Raw genomic sequence first — 17,606 nt, forward strand, 5'->3', positions numbered from 1 at the left:
ATAATACTTTCTATTTAAAAAATTTTTCTATATAGAGACTATTTGAATTTTTTTTTATAATAAGAGGATCATTTCTTTTATATTATCAGAAATGCATTTATTATACTTGCAATTAATACTTTGTCGTGAGCAAGACAGATATGTAACCGGCTGACGTTTTAATTAACTGAAAAGTATTTATTGAGACTAATATAGAGAATACAATTTAAAACATGATCGTTTGAAAAAGTGCATTATATATTAAATTGTATATAATTTATAAAAGAGTAAGTATAATAATCATGAGAGTTATAATAACTATATATGATTTCAAAAATAAATCATGTTAATGTTATAATTGAGTTGTAGAATAACTTACTTTGCAAAATGTATCCATTGTCATCGGAAACACTTTACCAGCGGTAAGATAAAAAGGCTCATTGGTTCTAATCATTAGAATGATTATATTGCGCGCATCTTTTGGATCCAGAGTATACCATTCATTAGAATATGCGGCATAGTGGATTTGATTATACTTGAATTCATCAAAAATTGAAATATTAGAATTACATATTTCAATATATTTACTTTAATGTTTATAACATTTATATATATATTTAATATAATATGTATATATATATATATATAAAGTATGTATACATATATTATATTATATAATAATTAAAATACACATACATACATATGTATAAAGTAGTATAAAAATTAAAATTTTTTGTTTTGAATATTCCATATCATTCATAGTTAAAATGTTTGCATAAAAATATTACAATAATGATTATGTGAGTAAAGTATACAAATCATAAGGAAATAAAAGATTTTATAGACTCTTACCTGTGATACTAAAATCTCACCCACAGCACAATAAGCGCACATATGACCGAACGTATTGATAACCATTGTTACGAGATATGTCAGGCGAGAAATCGATAAGTAATTCTCATCTTTTAAAAGCTATATATTTACACATATGTTTGTATATAGAAATATTATTATAATAGGCATATAAAATATTTATATTATATTAAAAAGTATTTTTGTATTCTAATATTATATATATATATATATATATATATATATATATATATATTATTAGATAATGTGTGTGTATGAAATTCATCATTATTACTCATATTTTTTGGATATAAAGCTTTGTTTTTTAGAATTTCGATCTAACATCATATACATTTCCTTTTATATCATTTTAGTAGCAAAAAAAAAATACTATTTAGTATCATACTGCAAATATAACTTAACAAAATCTTTCAATTTCTTTTTAGTTAATAAAGAATTAATAAAGAAATAATAAAAAATTGATATTTTAGTACAAACTTTGTCATTTTTACATTCAAAGGCTTCAACATTTTGGTAAAGAAAAAACATTGAATAAAATGTATATAATACTTGGAATAATATCTGCAAATGGGATTATTTTTATATAAAAAGCGTAATGCAATATTTTGTACGTCAAAAGTTTTCATAAACAATTTACTTACACTAAGAATTAAAAATCCGTAAAAAGCGAAAAGAGTACCAAAATACAGAAATAATGCAAGCAGCATTAGATTAAATGTGTCTTCTATAACAGTGATAGCTCTATAAAGTAATGATATTTATGTGTTATACAATGTTATATCATTGTCTAGTATAACATATAAATATTTTATACTTACACAATTACACAATTTACAAAGTTACATGATGAATGTAAGCGTGATTACCTGATTATCCTTGTGTGATCCATCACGCAGCTTTTTAAAGCGTTAGCATAATTCGTGAATTTATCCAGATGCATGATACGCTTTTTCAGGATATCCAATTGGCCACAGATATGAAATACTAAGAAACTAAGAAAATTATCTATGCCCGTATAAGGTAAGGTGCCTAAGATCATGGAGATAGCTTGAGACATGAACGTTAATTCGTATTGCGGACTTTTAGTTATATCATACATATAATATGTCTGTAATGGTAATGGTTTGCCTGGATCAGTAATATTTGTTAAATGTCTCATCGAAAAACCGCAAGCAGGCATAAATATCGCAAAGCAAAGGCATATTGTCATCATACTGTACATAAACATGGTGATTGTACGTGCAGTTTGCGCTTTTGTAACCATTATAATTTTTTCCCAAGAAGCTTTCGACTTTTTCCAATCATTAGCAATCATATCCATTATAGGTGACATAGCTAGACCAATCAAAGCGATTCAATTTATTCTAATTTATAAAATATGATTTATGAAAAATCTGAATCATAAAACATAGCTTTTACACAAGATTTACATAAATGTGACATTTATAATGTGCCTTGGCGAATTAAATTATAATTGTAATGATGAAAAAAACATTATTAAGAAATTTCAGTATTTTGTGAAACCAAATATTTTATAAAATAGTATATCAGTATATTTTATTTTCTGATATATTTTTGTTTTAATTTTATATAGATGACTAAATTTTTATTTTTATTTGAATGAAATTTTGAAAAAAATGGCTAACCTTCTTTCTTCCACCAAAAAATTACAACTCTTAGCATGGCGGTGAAGACTGGTAAAGTAAATTGTAAATTGTCTATCATTAGCATAGCATCTCCACGAATTCTTATCAGAGAATGTAAGGCAGGAATTAAAATACCGATCCACAATGACATGAAGACGATAAGAGCACGTAAATCGCACATACATTTTTCCCATGTAGTTTGCTTGGTTTGAGGCCAAAGCCCGATTAATGTCAGAGTATATCGATTCAATTTTACTGCCCATTCAAAATCTACCTATTTCGAAAACTGTGTTAACTGGTATTAAAGTAAATTAAAATTCTTATATAAACAAAATGTAATTTATTATAAGTACACATTAAATAACCTATCGAGTAACATGATAAATAATAATAATAATTATATAATAACACACAATAAGAATAACAGTAATAATTTTTAACTACAAAACAAAATATTTTTAAATTATATATTTATAAGGTGTGTAAATAACAGTTTAAGTTTGATGTTTCTATTGAAAGATATTTATTACAAATTGTTATATTATTCAAACTTAAAATTCTCGACAATCAAATTTTTTTTTGCACTTTATCAGCTGAATAAGAGATGAATAAGAGATGCAAGTGTAATTAGAAATAAAAAAAAATTACATATACATTATAACTAAAAATTCGTATTTTGTAAAGAAGAATAAATAATTGTCCATAAAAAAAAAAAGATAAAAGTAACTAATTGCTTTCCAATCAAAGCTTTCAGATGATCATCTTAAAACTGATAATGTTCACTTCGTTTATTGTGTTTATCTTTATATAATATCTCTAATGAATATTCAATTTCTTGATAATACGTGATCATACTTTTTTCATGTCCCAACGTACGATGGACGTATATCATTTTTAACAAAGTACCGGACGTCCGGTCTCTTCTGCTAAGAGCCAGTTATGATATTTAGGAATGAGAAACACTCTAATGCGCGGGAAGTTACTTTGAAACTTTCATGCCGGATGTATTTTATAGACTGACGTTGGTCGCTTTATCGTGAAACAACATGGACTTATATTTAGCCGGGGGATGATAAAAACTTTCAAAAGCGCGAGACAATTTTTCTCCTTAACACGTGCGTAACAGAAAATGTAAAAAACTCGATAACGCCCCTCATATTGCCAAGTGAATTTCTCGTGCAATTTCTTGTTGGCAATATTCATGAATAAAAACTCACGTAATAACTGGTTATGGCAAGCACCTGTTCATGGTAGACATCAGCGTAGATGCATCAGCTACGTTCTCACGCATTTGTGTAATCGATTTTGAAAGTGTTGCGTGTGTGTTCTAGCTATAGACATCTTGTAGCGTTCGATTGTGCATAGTATTGCTTTTATATAATCAGTTAGTGAGTGGAATAAAAGGTGTAATGGTTACTCTCTTTATAGTTATAGTATGTGTTGATGCAATACTAAGAGAGAAATACATCGATATATATTATAAAATCCAAAATTAATAAAATAATATATATATGTACATATACATATATAAAATTTCATTCATTTTTGATTACTTATTATTTTTTTACTTATCTATATGTATACTCTATATTATTCTCAATTGATAATGTTAAGTATAACATTAAATATTTTTCTCCTGCTTTCTTGATTCCTTATTTCCATTTTTCCTATCTCTTAGCAACTCATTTTTTGTATTCTATAATTTTTATCAAGATAAAAAAAGTAGGATAATTGCTCAATGTAATTATAGCAGCGGATTAAATGTAACACTGTTATACGTTTCATTTGCATAAATAAACGTATTAATGTATTTTTAATATATATATATATGTGAAATGTTTTAAAAATTTCAAAATATATGTAAAATAAACAATTATTGTTTTCTCAATATTTTGATAATTATTATTGAATTTATCATCGAGACAAATATTCTCTTATCACGTATTATTACCATGTGATTGAGTCTACTACTATATAAAATACAAAATCAATTTAATATAAATATAAGTACATCAAGTATCTAATTCTTCTAAATGCAAAATGCTAAGTTCCTTCTCCTGCTTAGTTTCATCTTTTCACTTCTGCGATGTTTTGCATCTGTAAGTATATTTAAATAACTTAAAATATATTTTTTTATTATTTTCTTCATATTTAACAAATTATAACGTGGTTTGTGAGAATTAGTGCTAAAATATGAAATATGTAATATATTTATGTTCATTATATTAAAAATATAGAAACGTTCAAATTTTAAAGAATTTATAAAATTAATTTAATGCACAATATATTACTTCAGAGTCGTCGTATAATGATGGTTAATATATGTTTTAAATTAATTATTACCTCGTATTAAGAGATACACAACATATACATTTTTTAATTTTAAAGCAGGAATATATATACATATGTATGTATATAATTTGGATTTATCTTAAGATTTCGATTGATTTCTTGTTGTAAGTAGAACGGATATATAACCGGCTGATGTTTTTAATAGCTGAAAGAGATATATACATATATTACGATATAATAATGTGAAATAAGATATGTGCAAGCATAAAAAGGTGATCAAAAAATGAAATATACATGTTTTGTTAATAAACTGAAAAATAGTATACCCGACTCTTGTAAGGCATATCACATATCAAAATTATAATTGAGATTTAAAGTAACTTACATTGCAAAATGTAGCCATTGTCAAAGGAAATATTTTACCGACGTTAAGATAAAAAGGTTTGTTGGTCATTGTCATTGGAAGAATCAAGTCCCGTGCATGTCTCGAATTTAGAGTATACCATTTATTGCAATATGCAGCGTAATGAATTCGATCGCACTTAAAAAATTGTACAAAATACGTAAAAAATACGTAGAAGTCAAGAATTGTTTAAATTATATACTCTGACACAATTTATAAAATTTATTAAATTATAAATATTACATGTACAATCCTTAGTTGAATTACGAAACATGGATTTAATCTAAATATAGAGAGTATTTTCTCTCTAAATAATTTACATATAAAAATTATGCATAAATTTGTTTCTATAATATATAAATTTTATTTAAAAATTAAAATTAAATTAGGATCTTAGAGAAATTTAGAATTTGTAACTGCATGTTAAATTTACCTGTGTTGCTAAGATGTCACCGACAACGCAGTACAAGCACATGTGACCGAACGTATTGGTAACGACAGATAAAAAATATGGCAAGTAAGAGATTGAAAAATTATGTCCGTCTGTGAGCATCTAATTATTCCATAAAAAATATACTGTTAAGAGAGATTTACACATTCTAATTAATTCTCATATTATATAGAATGTCTTAAAACCAGCGGACGTCCTTTTAATAGCAGATTTTTTGACTAATTTGGAGTTAATTTTTCCTTAGCAAAATATATCAATAATTATGAGATATAATCAGTGCAAATTTTGTGAAAATAAATTTTTTGATATTAAAATTGTGTAATACAATAAACTGTATAACAATTTTTTAACAAATTTTTAACTTACACTCATCAATACAAATCCGTAGCAAGCAAAAAGAGAACCAAAGTACAGAAATAATATGAGCAGTATTATATTAAATGTATCTTCTACTACGGCGATGGTTCTATAAAGTAAAGTATGTGTCATGATGTGTGTTAATTTACAGTGGAGAATAAACGTTTGTAGCAGACTCCAAAGCACTTAAAAAAAAGAAAAAAAAATTATAATTACATTTGCGGAAAAAAATAAGCTTCTATCACAATTTATTAGAATAAAAACAAATTTCTAAAAGACAAGTATTAATTTCGCAGCTCAATTTATAATATTTTATATTATAATTTGTATATCGTGTTAATTATAATTAATTTTCTAAATAAGATTTTTTAAAATGTTTCATATTATATCTATATACAAACGTCCATATCTTTTTTCTATAAGAATATGACTGGAATGTCTAAGAAAGAGAAATGTACCTAAGTAGCCGCGTATGATCCTTCACGCAACTTCTTAGATTGTCATCGTAATTCGCGACGTCACTCATTGACAGATGCACGAGACGATTGTTTAAAATGTCTAGTTGACCGGAAATATGGAATATCAAGAGGCTAAGAAAATTGTCTATGCCTGTGTAAGGCATGATGCATATAAACATGCCGACGGCTTGAAGAGTGAATGTTATTTCGTATTGCGGACTTTTGGTCACGTCGTAAATGTAATACGTCTGTACTGGCAACGGTCTGCCCGGATCGGTGATGTTCGTCAAGTATCTCACCGATTGGCCAAGCATTGGTAAAACAACTGTGACGATCCAACCCGATATCATGAAGCAGTATCCGAATATGATAATTATGCGCGCGGTTTGCGCTCTTGCGATCATCGTCATCTTCTCCTGAGATTTTCTCACCTTTGTCCAGTCGTCCGCGATCATATCTATTATCGGTGCGATAGCTTTAAAACGGGAAAACTGATGAAAATGCGGAAAACTTATAATTATATACATATATATAAATAATAGTAATAAAATAAACTGAATTAGATTTTAATATGATCTATATAAAATCAATTTCTATAAAATTGAAAAAAATTAGATATCCAGAAAACGTGATATACAAATTTTATAATATATATAGGACCCACTTCAAGAATGAATTTAGTACTTAATATAAAATAATAAAAATGTTTACATAAACATGTACATATATTGCCAAATTCATATAATATGTCAAATGCATTACTTCCATATATTACTATATATTTTATATATTTATAATTAGTTTATTAACGAATTTTATTGTAAACAAACATAAGAGTATAAAATATTGCCATTAATATTGTTACATTATAAAAAATCAATATCATCTTACATTTTTAAAAATTTGCTATAAATAAGTAAGCGTTTATTTTTTCATTTGAACTTTTGAAGTGTGTTAAAAATAAGAATTGGTTATTGTAACATATAAAGCACACACAGTAAAATATTTTATGTTATTTAATAGGCAAACTTATAGTCGCATCTACCCTCTTTCTTCCACCAAAAAATTGCGATTCTGAATAGGCAGGTAGTCATCGGTAGAGTGAACTGCAGATTGTCTATCACCAGCATGATGTCCGAATGAATCCTTATCAGAGAATGTAAAGCGGGAATCACAAGGACCGATAATACCGTTAGGAAAACGAGAAATGTGCGTAAATTACACATGCGTCTCTCCCATGTAGTTCGCTCGCAGTTAGGCCAAAGCCCAATTAATTCTAGACTAAATCGATTCAGTCTCACTGCCCATTCGAAATCTATCTGTTACGGAAATTTCAGTAAATATATCGCGTTGAAAATATACAAGTAAAAATAAGCGTCGTATTATAATTAATTTATCGATTAAATAAATTTATCATATATATAAAATGCACACTAAATAAAAATTAAATAAAAATAAAGAAATATTTAAAAATAAATCATTTTTCACGTAAGTTTTTTTCACGTAAAAAACAGAGCATTTTTATTGCATCTTTTTAAAAATGATACAATAAAACGCTCATTTTAAACTGTCATATATTAAGAGAAACGTGTATTCATATATGTATATAATAATTATTCACTTAATATTACTCTTAAAAAATAACTAAAATGCAACAGTATTTGAATATTAAAAATATAAAGTAAAAGTTTTTTACAAAACGCTCATTTGTAAATAAAATCATGCATTATAAATAAAAATTGATATTTCACAATCATTCATTTGAGAGAAAACGGAGAAAATCGAGAAAGTGATTTCACAACACATACTATATCTATAAATATATGATTAAAAAAAAATACTTTCGTCATATATATGATAAAAATATCTTATTTTTTATTTTATTCAATAAAGTATAGCTTGTCTGACTTTAAGTTGTCAATAATTAATTATGATATTTGCAACGAAAAGCATCTTGATACGCAAGACAATTCGAAGCTTCCATATCGAATGCAATTTATAGACTGACGTTTATCACCCCATCATGAAACGACGTTAACTCCTATTCAGTGAGAGATAACCGTGTGTATTAAAAAAATATATGAAAAAAGTGTATGAAAAAAGAAACTTTTGAAAGTGTGCAACGATCAATGTGCATAGGGGCGGATATTAAAGATACTAAGCCGTTTTGTGCTACCCCTTTCGTCAAGTTTTTCCATATAACAACGTTTGAAGTACTCATGAATAAAAAATGACATAATAACTGGTTGGCACGAGTACTCGTAGAGATCCGCATAGATGCAGATGTTAGTTACGTTCTCACGCACTCGTAATCGATGATCGTTGCGTGTGGTCCTATAGCTATAGATACTTTGCAAGAGTATTATACTGTATATACTATATTTTGATTTATCTGTGTGCACACACAATAATCCTTTTGTCGTAATAATTGAAATAAAATCCCCTACCGTATGGTAATATTATTTTTATTTTGTATATCTTTACGTGGTATTTAAATAGAATAATTATCAAAATAATATATATTATTTCACTAATTATACAGTATAATTATGAAATAATTATTAGCTTGTAAATACATACTTTTTTTTATTTATCTGCTTTACATGATTTAAATTATTATCAAATTGTTGATTAATTTTTTAGCGTAAGCAAAACAGAGATATAACCAGCTAACGTTTTTATGAGCTAAAAGATATAATTATGAGAAATAAGATGTGTACAGACATAAAGAAAAAAATGTGGTAAATTATTATTTGTCGTATCTAAGCTGTGATTAAAATTTAGGATAACTTACACTGCAAAATGTGGTCATTGTCAGTGGAAACACTTTACCAGCGCTAAGATAAAGAGGCTTATTGCTTCTGATCATAAGAAGAACCAAGCTCCGCGTATCTCTTGGATTCATAATATACCATTTGTTGCAATACACAGCGTAATGAATTTGATCGCACTATAAATTATCAAATAAACATTCAAATTATTAATTAACAATTGCATAAGTTGTATTATTTTATATTTGTAATGTGCTGATTTTTAAGATAGATATGTTTACTAAAATATTAAAGAAAGAAAAAGAGTTAATTTGTTAAATTATAAGATACATATAATTAAATATTAAATTTATACAGTTTTAAATAATTTATGCATTGAATTATGTACAATTCATATACGTAAATTTTATTAAGAAATATTATATCTATTTCAACAAAGTTATATTGCAATCTTGGAGGACTTATAATATATTTTGTGCTTGTAAAAAGATATAACATTTTATGTATATACTTTTTTATGTGTGTGTATAGTGTGTGCTAGTAATAAAGTAGTGAAAAATTTTAAATTTACCTGCGCTGTTAAAAATTCGCCAAGGGCACAATACATGCACATGTTACCATATATATTCATAACGATAGTTATAAGATATGCCAGTTGAGAAAATGATACATGATATCCATTTTCAAACATCTAGCCATGTTTATTTCATGATATAAGTTATAATTTTTATTAAGTAGTTTACACATATATATTACAATATTACATAACTGTTATTAAAGAAAGAATAGATCTCATCATTACTATTTTTTTCAAGTTTCCTATTTAATTTAGAACTTTGTCTCTTACAAAATTTTGCTTGTGAAAGCTATGCTAAATTATTTTATAAATGCACAGTTTGATTATTTAATGAGAAAGAAAAAGAAATGCATCAAACATATATAAAATTAAAATATTTTAAGTTACAAAATTGCATTTTTAAGATATTCTTAGTACTAGTTTAAAAACACTTGGCTTGATGCTCAAAATCTATAATGAAAGAAAGCCGATTTGCAAATTACACGTTTCGAAAAACAAATAATGATACACGAGATACTCGGAGCAGTGTTGGCAAAAATGACATTGCATAATGTAATTTTCATGTGATACAAATTCTTATTAGCGTTTTACTTACATTTGTCAATAAGAATCCATAGCAAATGCAAAGAGTACCGAACAATGTAAATAATATAAGGCATAATGTATTGTATGTATCTTCTACAATGGCAATAGCTCTATAAAATAATATAATATATATTAATTTGTTCAAAAATATTTGAAATAAAATTATTAAAATACTGTATAATAAGAAATAGTTTTTAATAAATCTTAGTGGAATTTTTATGTTGCTTAACTTTTAGTTAAAAATTAGAAAGATTATGCTATTAAAAAAAAATTATATATGCTTTTTTTTCTTTATATGAATATACATATATATCTTACTAATTGTAATTAAATTACTAAACAATTTATATTTATTGTCAACATTATGTTTGCACTATACTTAAATATTTTTATAGGTACATACATGCATATACAAAATTTTCTATAACTATCAAATATTCTTCTAATAGCAGATTTTTTTGGAGTAATTTAAAAAAAGATGATTTTTTTCTTAAAATAATATGGCATTGATAATTTCTGAACACTTTTAGTGATAGAAAGAAAGCATTTTACAAACTAAATTTGATGGAGTTAAAAGATTAACAAAACTAAAATTTTAATTAATTTTAAGTAGAGTTCACTTTAATAAAATTTTAATTGGAAGTACAAAAATATGATGGAAAAGATTGAAAACTAGTAAAAAATGATGATTTTTAAAAATATTTTTGTTAGGGAAAATCGACTCCAACTTAATGAAGGAAATCTGCTATTAAGAAGTCACGCGGTGATTTTGAAGCGTCTTATATATAATGTATGAGAACAAAGTTACATACCTAAAAAGTCGTGTATGATCTATCACAATACTTTTCAAAACGCCAATATAATTTGTCACAGAATTCATATGTATAAGACGATTTCTCAAAATATCCAGCTGACCACAGATATGGAATACTACGAGACTAAGAAAATTAGCTACACCCGCATAAGCCATGGTACCCAACATCATGGTAATAGCTTGAGAAGTAAATGTAATCTCGTATTGCGGACTCTTGGTTACGTCATAAATATAATATGACGGACATGGCAATAATCTGTTCGGATCAGTGACATTTGACAGGTATCTTGTCGAATAACCAAAAATGGGCAACGCAATTGTAACGAATAAAGCTCCGGCTACTGTAATATATGTGATCGTTACGATTATACGTGCAGTTTGTGCTCTCGCGATCATGATTATCTTTTCTTCAGATGTTTTTATCTTTGTCCAATCGTCCGCAATCATATCTATTATCGGAGTGACAACTTTAAAAATATAGTAAAAAAATAATGTAATATATAAAAGACAAAGAGAATGAAAAATATTAATATTAATATTAATATTTATTAATTTAAATAAACAAATTTACGATAAAATAAAAAATTAATGCGAAAAGCATTAATTTTTTATTTTATTTTATTTCATACACTTATTTTTCTAAAATAAAATTGAAATCGAATATCAAAAAAACATAACATTTAGAATTAGCTTGTTCATAAAAATATGTGTAGTAAAAATTAATTAACACTGCCATATGAAGTATATATTATATAAAAAAATTCTATATTATTTGTAATGTTTACAATTGTAATTATATATACCTGTTTTTTTCCACCAAAAAAATATAATTTTTAGCATGCATATGATTATCACTAAAGTATATTGTAGATTATCCATCATTAGTAGAATGTCCGAATAAATCCTTATTAGAAAATGGACGGAAGGAATTAAAAGAAGTAGTAATATCGAGAATAAAAGAAGCGTACGTAAATTGCACATGCGTTTTTCCCACCTAGTTTGCTTGGATTTTGGCCAAAGCCCGATCAATTCTAAACTAAATCGATTTAGTTTCACTGCCCATTGGAAATCTATTTGTTGCAACAGTTTGAATAAGTTAATATATTAAAAATTATAAATATATAATAAGTTAGTGTACTGAAAAATACATATAATTAATTGATTTATATTAAAAACACATATGCATAAAATACATATAAATTATAATAATAATAATAATAAAATAAAAGGAGAAAGAAACAAAATATTAAATAAAAATTTGACAACAACATTTCATTTATTTATTTCATATAAGATCGATGTAATTTCACGTAACATTTCAGAATATAAGTTTTAAGTTGTAACATTGAAAGAGAAATAAAATATCACATGTCTTTATTTATATTGTCATTCATGAAAATACGATTACAAAAACAATATTAAGTAAAATGCAGTAATATTTAAATTTAAAGTTTAATATATATAAAATTTTTAATTTTGAAGAAAATTGTAAAAAGAAAATTTATTAATGAAATTCGTAAACGAGAATTTATAATAATTGACGAACATGCAAGAACACAGATATAAATTTCAAAGTATTTTGAAAGTGATATATTTACTTCAAAATTTGCAATGCTTAAAAAAAGGATTACTGAGAATATTGTATGTGAATATATTTTTTTTATATATCTTTCTCATATAATATTGTGTAATAGACACATTTCATTTTTGACAATCCATCTATATCTCATTTGAACTTCTCACGATAATAATCAATTTTGACATAGGCAATGAGAACTACCTTGGTACGAGGAATACTTTGATGTTTTCATGTTGAATGCGGTCTATAGACTGATGTTTATCGCCACATCATAAAACGACGTTAACTTCTATTTAGCGAAAGATACTCGGGTACATAAAAAAAAAAAAAAAAAATACTTTTGAAAGTGTAGGATCAATGTGTATAGGGGTAGATATTACAGACGTTAAACACGCCTTGTAATATTCGTAAACGTTTCAAGTCTTCATGAATAAAAAGTGACATAATAACTGTTTGGTAGAAGTGCCTTACTCGAGTAGACCAGCGTAAATGCACGTTATATAGTTTTTTTTCGTTCTCACGCACTCGTAATCGATGAGCATTGCGTGTTATCCTAGCTATAGACACTTTGCAGGGGTCAATTAATCCGTGTGCAATATTGCTGTCGTCGTAATAAGTGACATAAAACTTTGTACGGTACTAGTTCCTTGCATCTTTACAAAGTATTGAAAAATAATTATATCCAAAAATAATATATATACATATAATTATACATATGTTATTTTATTAATTGTATCATATGTAATTATTAGTTTGAAACAACACACATTTTTTTTACTTATCTCGCTGCTACACATACGAGCTATACATCAGGTTAAATTCTCACTTTAAACTCATTTGTTGACTAATTTTTTATTGTAAGCAAAACAGATATATAACCAGCTAACGTCTTTATGACCTAGAAAATACAAATTGATAATAATTATTTGAAATAAGGATGTGTACAACATTAAAAAATTACACAGAAATAAATATTAAATGTTATGTATTAAATGTTAAAAATTCTATATATACAAAAATGTAGTATATTATTTTCGTATAAAAGGTATATAATTAAAATTTAATAAGATAACTTACATCGCAAAATGTAGCCATTGTTAAGGGAAATACTTTACCAGCGGTAAGATAAAGGGGCTTATTGGTTCTGACCATAATAAGAACTAAACTTCGTGCAATTCTTGGATCCATAATCCACCATTCGTTGGAATACACAGCGTAATGAATTTGATCGCACTTAAAATTATCAAATAAATATCCAAATTGTGAGTTAATAATAATAATTGTTTAGGTTGCGTTATTTTATATTTCCAAAATTTATATGCAGATTTAAGATGCTTACTTTAAAATATTTGAGTATATACTAGTTGAAAAGTTTTAAATTTTTACCTGCGCTGTTAAAAATTCGCCAAGTGCACAATACATGCACGTGTGACCAAATATATTCATTACGATGGTTATAACATATGCTATTTGAGAAAATGATACGTGATATCCATCTTCAAACATCTAGCCACAATTCATTTTATGATGTATAAGGTATAACTTCTATTAAGTAATTGACACATATACATAAATTATAGTATTAGTAACTGTTATCACACATGCAACGAATATCTCACTATTGTAGGATGTTTGTTTAAGAAAAGGTTTAGCAACGACAAGAATTATTTGATTCGGACTTTAATGAAATGATAAAATAAAATATACAAAAGAAATGATATAAAGTCAATCTCCCGAAATTCGCGTAACTCTCACGCTCGTTTTCACAATCGTTTCTCGCTCGTCTTTTCGGCTTCGTCTCTCGCACGCGACTCTCGCTCTCCCGTCTTTCGCGCGCGCGTCTCGTTCCGAACGGCTGTTTACTCGCAATTGAATTGTATTCGATTGGTTAATCGATGCCGCACGCGCGACAGTCGACCGCCAAACTCAACATCCTACACTATTATTATTTTTTTCAAGCTACTCCATTAATTTAGAGTTTTATTTTTTATAAAAACTAATATTTGAAAACATTTTCTTTTTATAAATTATTTTATAATTAGGTTGTTTTTATTATTTAATGAAAGAGAGAGAAATATTATTTATATATAAAATATATATATAATTAATAAAATATAATATAATTAATATATACAGTATAAATTTATATATAAAATATATATAAAATTGAAATGTATTAAGTTACAAATATGTTTTTATATTAGGGATTCTTATTGTACTAGTTTAAAAAACTTGGCTTGAAAATCTATAATGAAAAAAATCAAACATAAATCGGAAAAAAACTCCCTTCGAGAAATAAATAATAAACATAAGATACTCTCAATGTAATTGTGGTGAAGCTGCGATTACATAGTGCATATTTTATATGTGACAAAAATTCTTATTAGCGTCTTACTTACATTAGTCAACAAAAATCCGTAGCAAATGCAAAGTGTACCAAATAATGTAAATAATATAAGGAACAATGCACTGTATGTATCTTCTATAATGGCAATAGCTCTATAAAAAGAATGATATATTATACATTAATTTGTTCAAGAAGATTTAAAACAAAATTATTAAAATTGATATTATATAATAGGAAATAGTTTTTATAAATTATTATAAATGTAAGTTTTTATGCAATTAGAAATTTTCAAACTATTTTCAAACATATAAATAATTTCCAAATTTAAGCGATTAAAGAAGAAAGCTTCCCATAAATTAAATTTTCTGGAGTTACAAGATTAATAAAACTACAATTTTTAATTAATTTTAGGTAGAGTTTATTTTAATTTTAATTTCAGATAAATTTATAAAAATATGTGGTGGAAAAAAAAAAAAATTAATACAAGAAATGATATTTTGTTCTTGATCATTTCGCTAACAAAAATTGATTTCAAATTAGACTGAAAACTTGGTATTAAAGTAAAAATAAATATATAATAGGTCAAATATTAATTATGCGACTCAATATATTGTACTATATATTGATGTGCATTATGTTAATTTTAATTAATTTTCTAAACAAAATCTGATTTATATTTTATATTATATCTATATAATTATATGATTTTTAGATATATAATATATCTATATAATATATAGCGTATATCTCTTTTTTCTATACAATTTTAATATATAAAAAAGAGAAATGTACCTAAGTAGTCGTATATGATCCTTGATGCAACTTCTTAAAACGCTATTATAATTAGCGATGACCCTCAGATGCATGAGACGATTATTTAAAATATCCAATTGACTAGAAATATGGAATATTAAGAGGCTAAGGAAATTGTCTACACCTGTGTAAAGCATGGTGCACAGAAACATTGCGACGACTTGAAAAGTGAATGTTATCTCGTATTGCGGACTCTTGGTTACGTCATAAATATAATACGTCTGATATGGCAGTAATCTGCCCGGATCAGTAATATTTGTCAAGTATCTTATCGAGTAACCAAAAATGGACAAACTAATTGAAAGAGATGCAGCCCCTGCCATTATAACATATGAGACTGTAACGATTATACGTGCAGTTTGCGCTCTCGTGATCATCATTATCCTTTCTTGAGATGTCTTTGTTTTTATCCAATCGTCCGCAATCATATCTATTACCGGAGTGACAACTTTGAAAATATAATAAAAAAAATAATAAGAAAATGAAAAAGTGTTAACATCCATTTTACAATAACTTTATGATAAGACAAAAAAATCTATATTATTTATGAACTTTACAATTGTAATTATATATATACCTGTTTTTTTCCGCCAAAAAAATGTAATTTTTAGTGTACAAATGATCATCACTAAAGTATATTGCAGATTATCCATCATTAGTAGAATGTCCGAATAAATCCTTATTAGAGAATGCACGGAAGGAATTAATATGAATGCTACTGTCGACAATGTAAGAAACGTACGTAAATTGCACATGTTTTTTTCCCAACTAGTTTGCTTGGATTTTGGCCAAAGCCCGATCAATTCTAAACTAAATCGATTTAGTTTCACTGCCCATTGGAAATCTATTGGTTGCAACAGTTTGAATAAGTTAATATATTAAAAATTATAAATATATAATAAGTTAGTGTACTGAAAAATACATATAATTAATATATTTATATTAAAAACACATATGCATAAAATACATATAAATTATAATAATAATAATAAAATAAAAAGAGAAAGAAACAAAATATTAAATAAAAATTTGGGAACAAAACATTTCATTTATTTCATATAAGAACGATGTAATTTCACGTAACATTTCAGAATATAAGTTTTAAGTTGTAACATTGAAAGAAAAATAAAATATCACATGTCTTTATTTATATTGTCATTCATGAAAATACGATTTACAAAATCAATATTAAGTAAAATGCAGTAATATTTAAATTTAAAGTTTAATATATATAAAATTTTTAATTTTGAAGAAAATTGTAAAAAGAAAATATATTAATGAAATTCGTAAACGAGAATCTATAATAATTGACGAACATACAAGAACACATATAAATTTCAAAGTATTTTGAAAGTGATATATTTAACTTAAAATTTGCAATGCTTAAAAAAAGGATTACTGAGAATATTGTATGTGAATATTTTTGTTTCATATATCTTTCTCATATAATATTGTGTAATAGACACATTTCATTTTTGACAATCCATCTATATCTCATTTGAACTTCTCACGATAATAATCAATTTTGACATAGGCAATGAGAACTACCTTGGTACGAGGAATACTTTGATGTTTTCATGTTGAATGCGGTCTATAGACTGATGTTTATCGCCACATCATAAAACGACGTTAACTTCTATTTAGCGAAAGATACTCGGGTA

The 17,606-nt window shown here is 26.0% G+C and overlaps 2 protein-coding genes across 2 annotated transcripts; both read right to left on the reverse strand.

The window, feature by feature from the left end:
* Nucleotides 1-36: 36 nt before the first annotated feature.
* LOC145942919 (uncharacterized) lies at nt 37-17,602 on the reverse strand. The gene is made up of 21 exons (XM_083050087.1): nt 17,494-17,602; nt 16,523-16,789; nt 15,913-16,393; nt 15,185-15,284; nt 14,172-14,291; nt 13,863-14,018; nt 13,631-13,683; nt 8,091-8,103; nt 7,505-7,778; nt 6,460-6,934; nt 6,011-6,110; nt 5,627-5,746; nt 5,176-5,331; nt 4,934-4,995; nt 3,354-3,424; nt 2,499-2,768; nt 1,719-2,187; nt 1,494-1,593; nt 832-951; nt 359-514; nt 37-166 (listed from the first exon to the last, which is right to left on the reverse strand). The coding sequence occupies exons 1-21, from the start codon at nt 17,522-17,524 to the stop codon at nt 113-115; spliced, it is 3,648 nt and encodes a 1,215-aa protein (XP_082906213.1). The 5' UTR covers nt 17,525-17,602; the 3' UTR covers nt 37-112.
* Nucleotides 9,091-13,017, reverse strand: LOC145942787 (odorant receptor 10-like). The gene is made up of 7 exons (XM_083049812.1): nt 12,987-13,017; nt 12,010-12,276; nt 11,205-11,673; nt 10,403-10,502; nt 9,802-9,921; nt 9,254-9,409; nt 9,091-9,144 (listed from the first exon to the last, which is right to left on the reverse strand). The coding sequence occupies exons 1-7, from the start codon at nt 13,015-13,017 to the stop codon at nt 9,091-9,093; spliced, it is 1,197 nt and encodes a 398-aa protein (XP_082905938.1).
* Nucleotides 17,603-17,606: the final 4 nt, after the last annotated feature.

Source organism: Prenolepis imparis, unplaced genomic scaffold (genome assembly GCF_030444845.1).
Source record: "Prenolepis imparis isolate NDT839.2.m4 unplaced genomic scaffold, iyPreImpa1.0 SCAF_11, whole genome shotgun sequence".
NCBI lineage: Eukaryota > Metazoa > Arthropoda > Insecta > Hymenoptera > Formicidae > Prenolepis > Prenolepis imparis.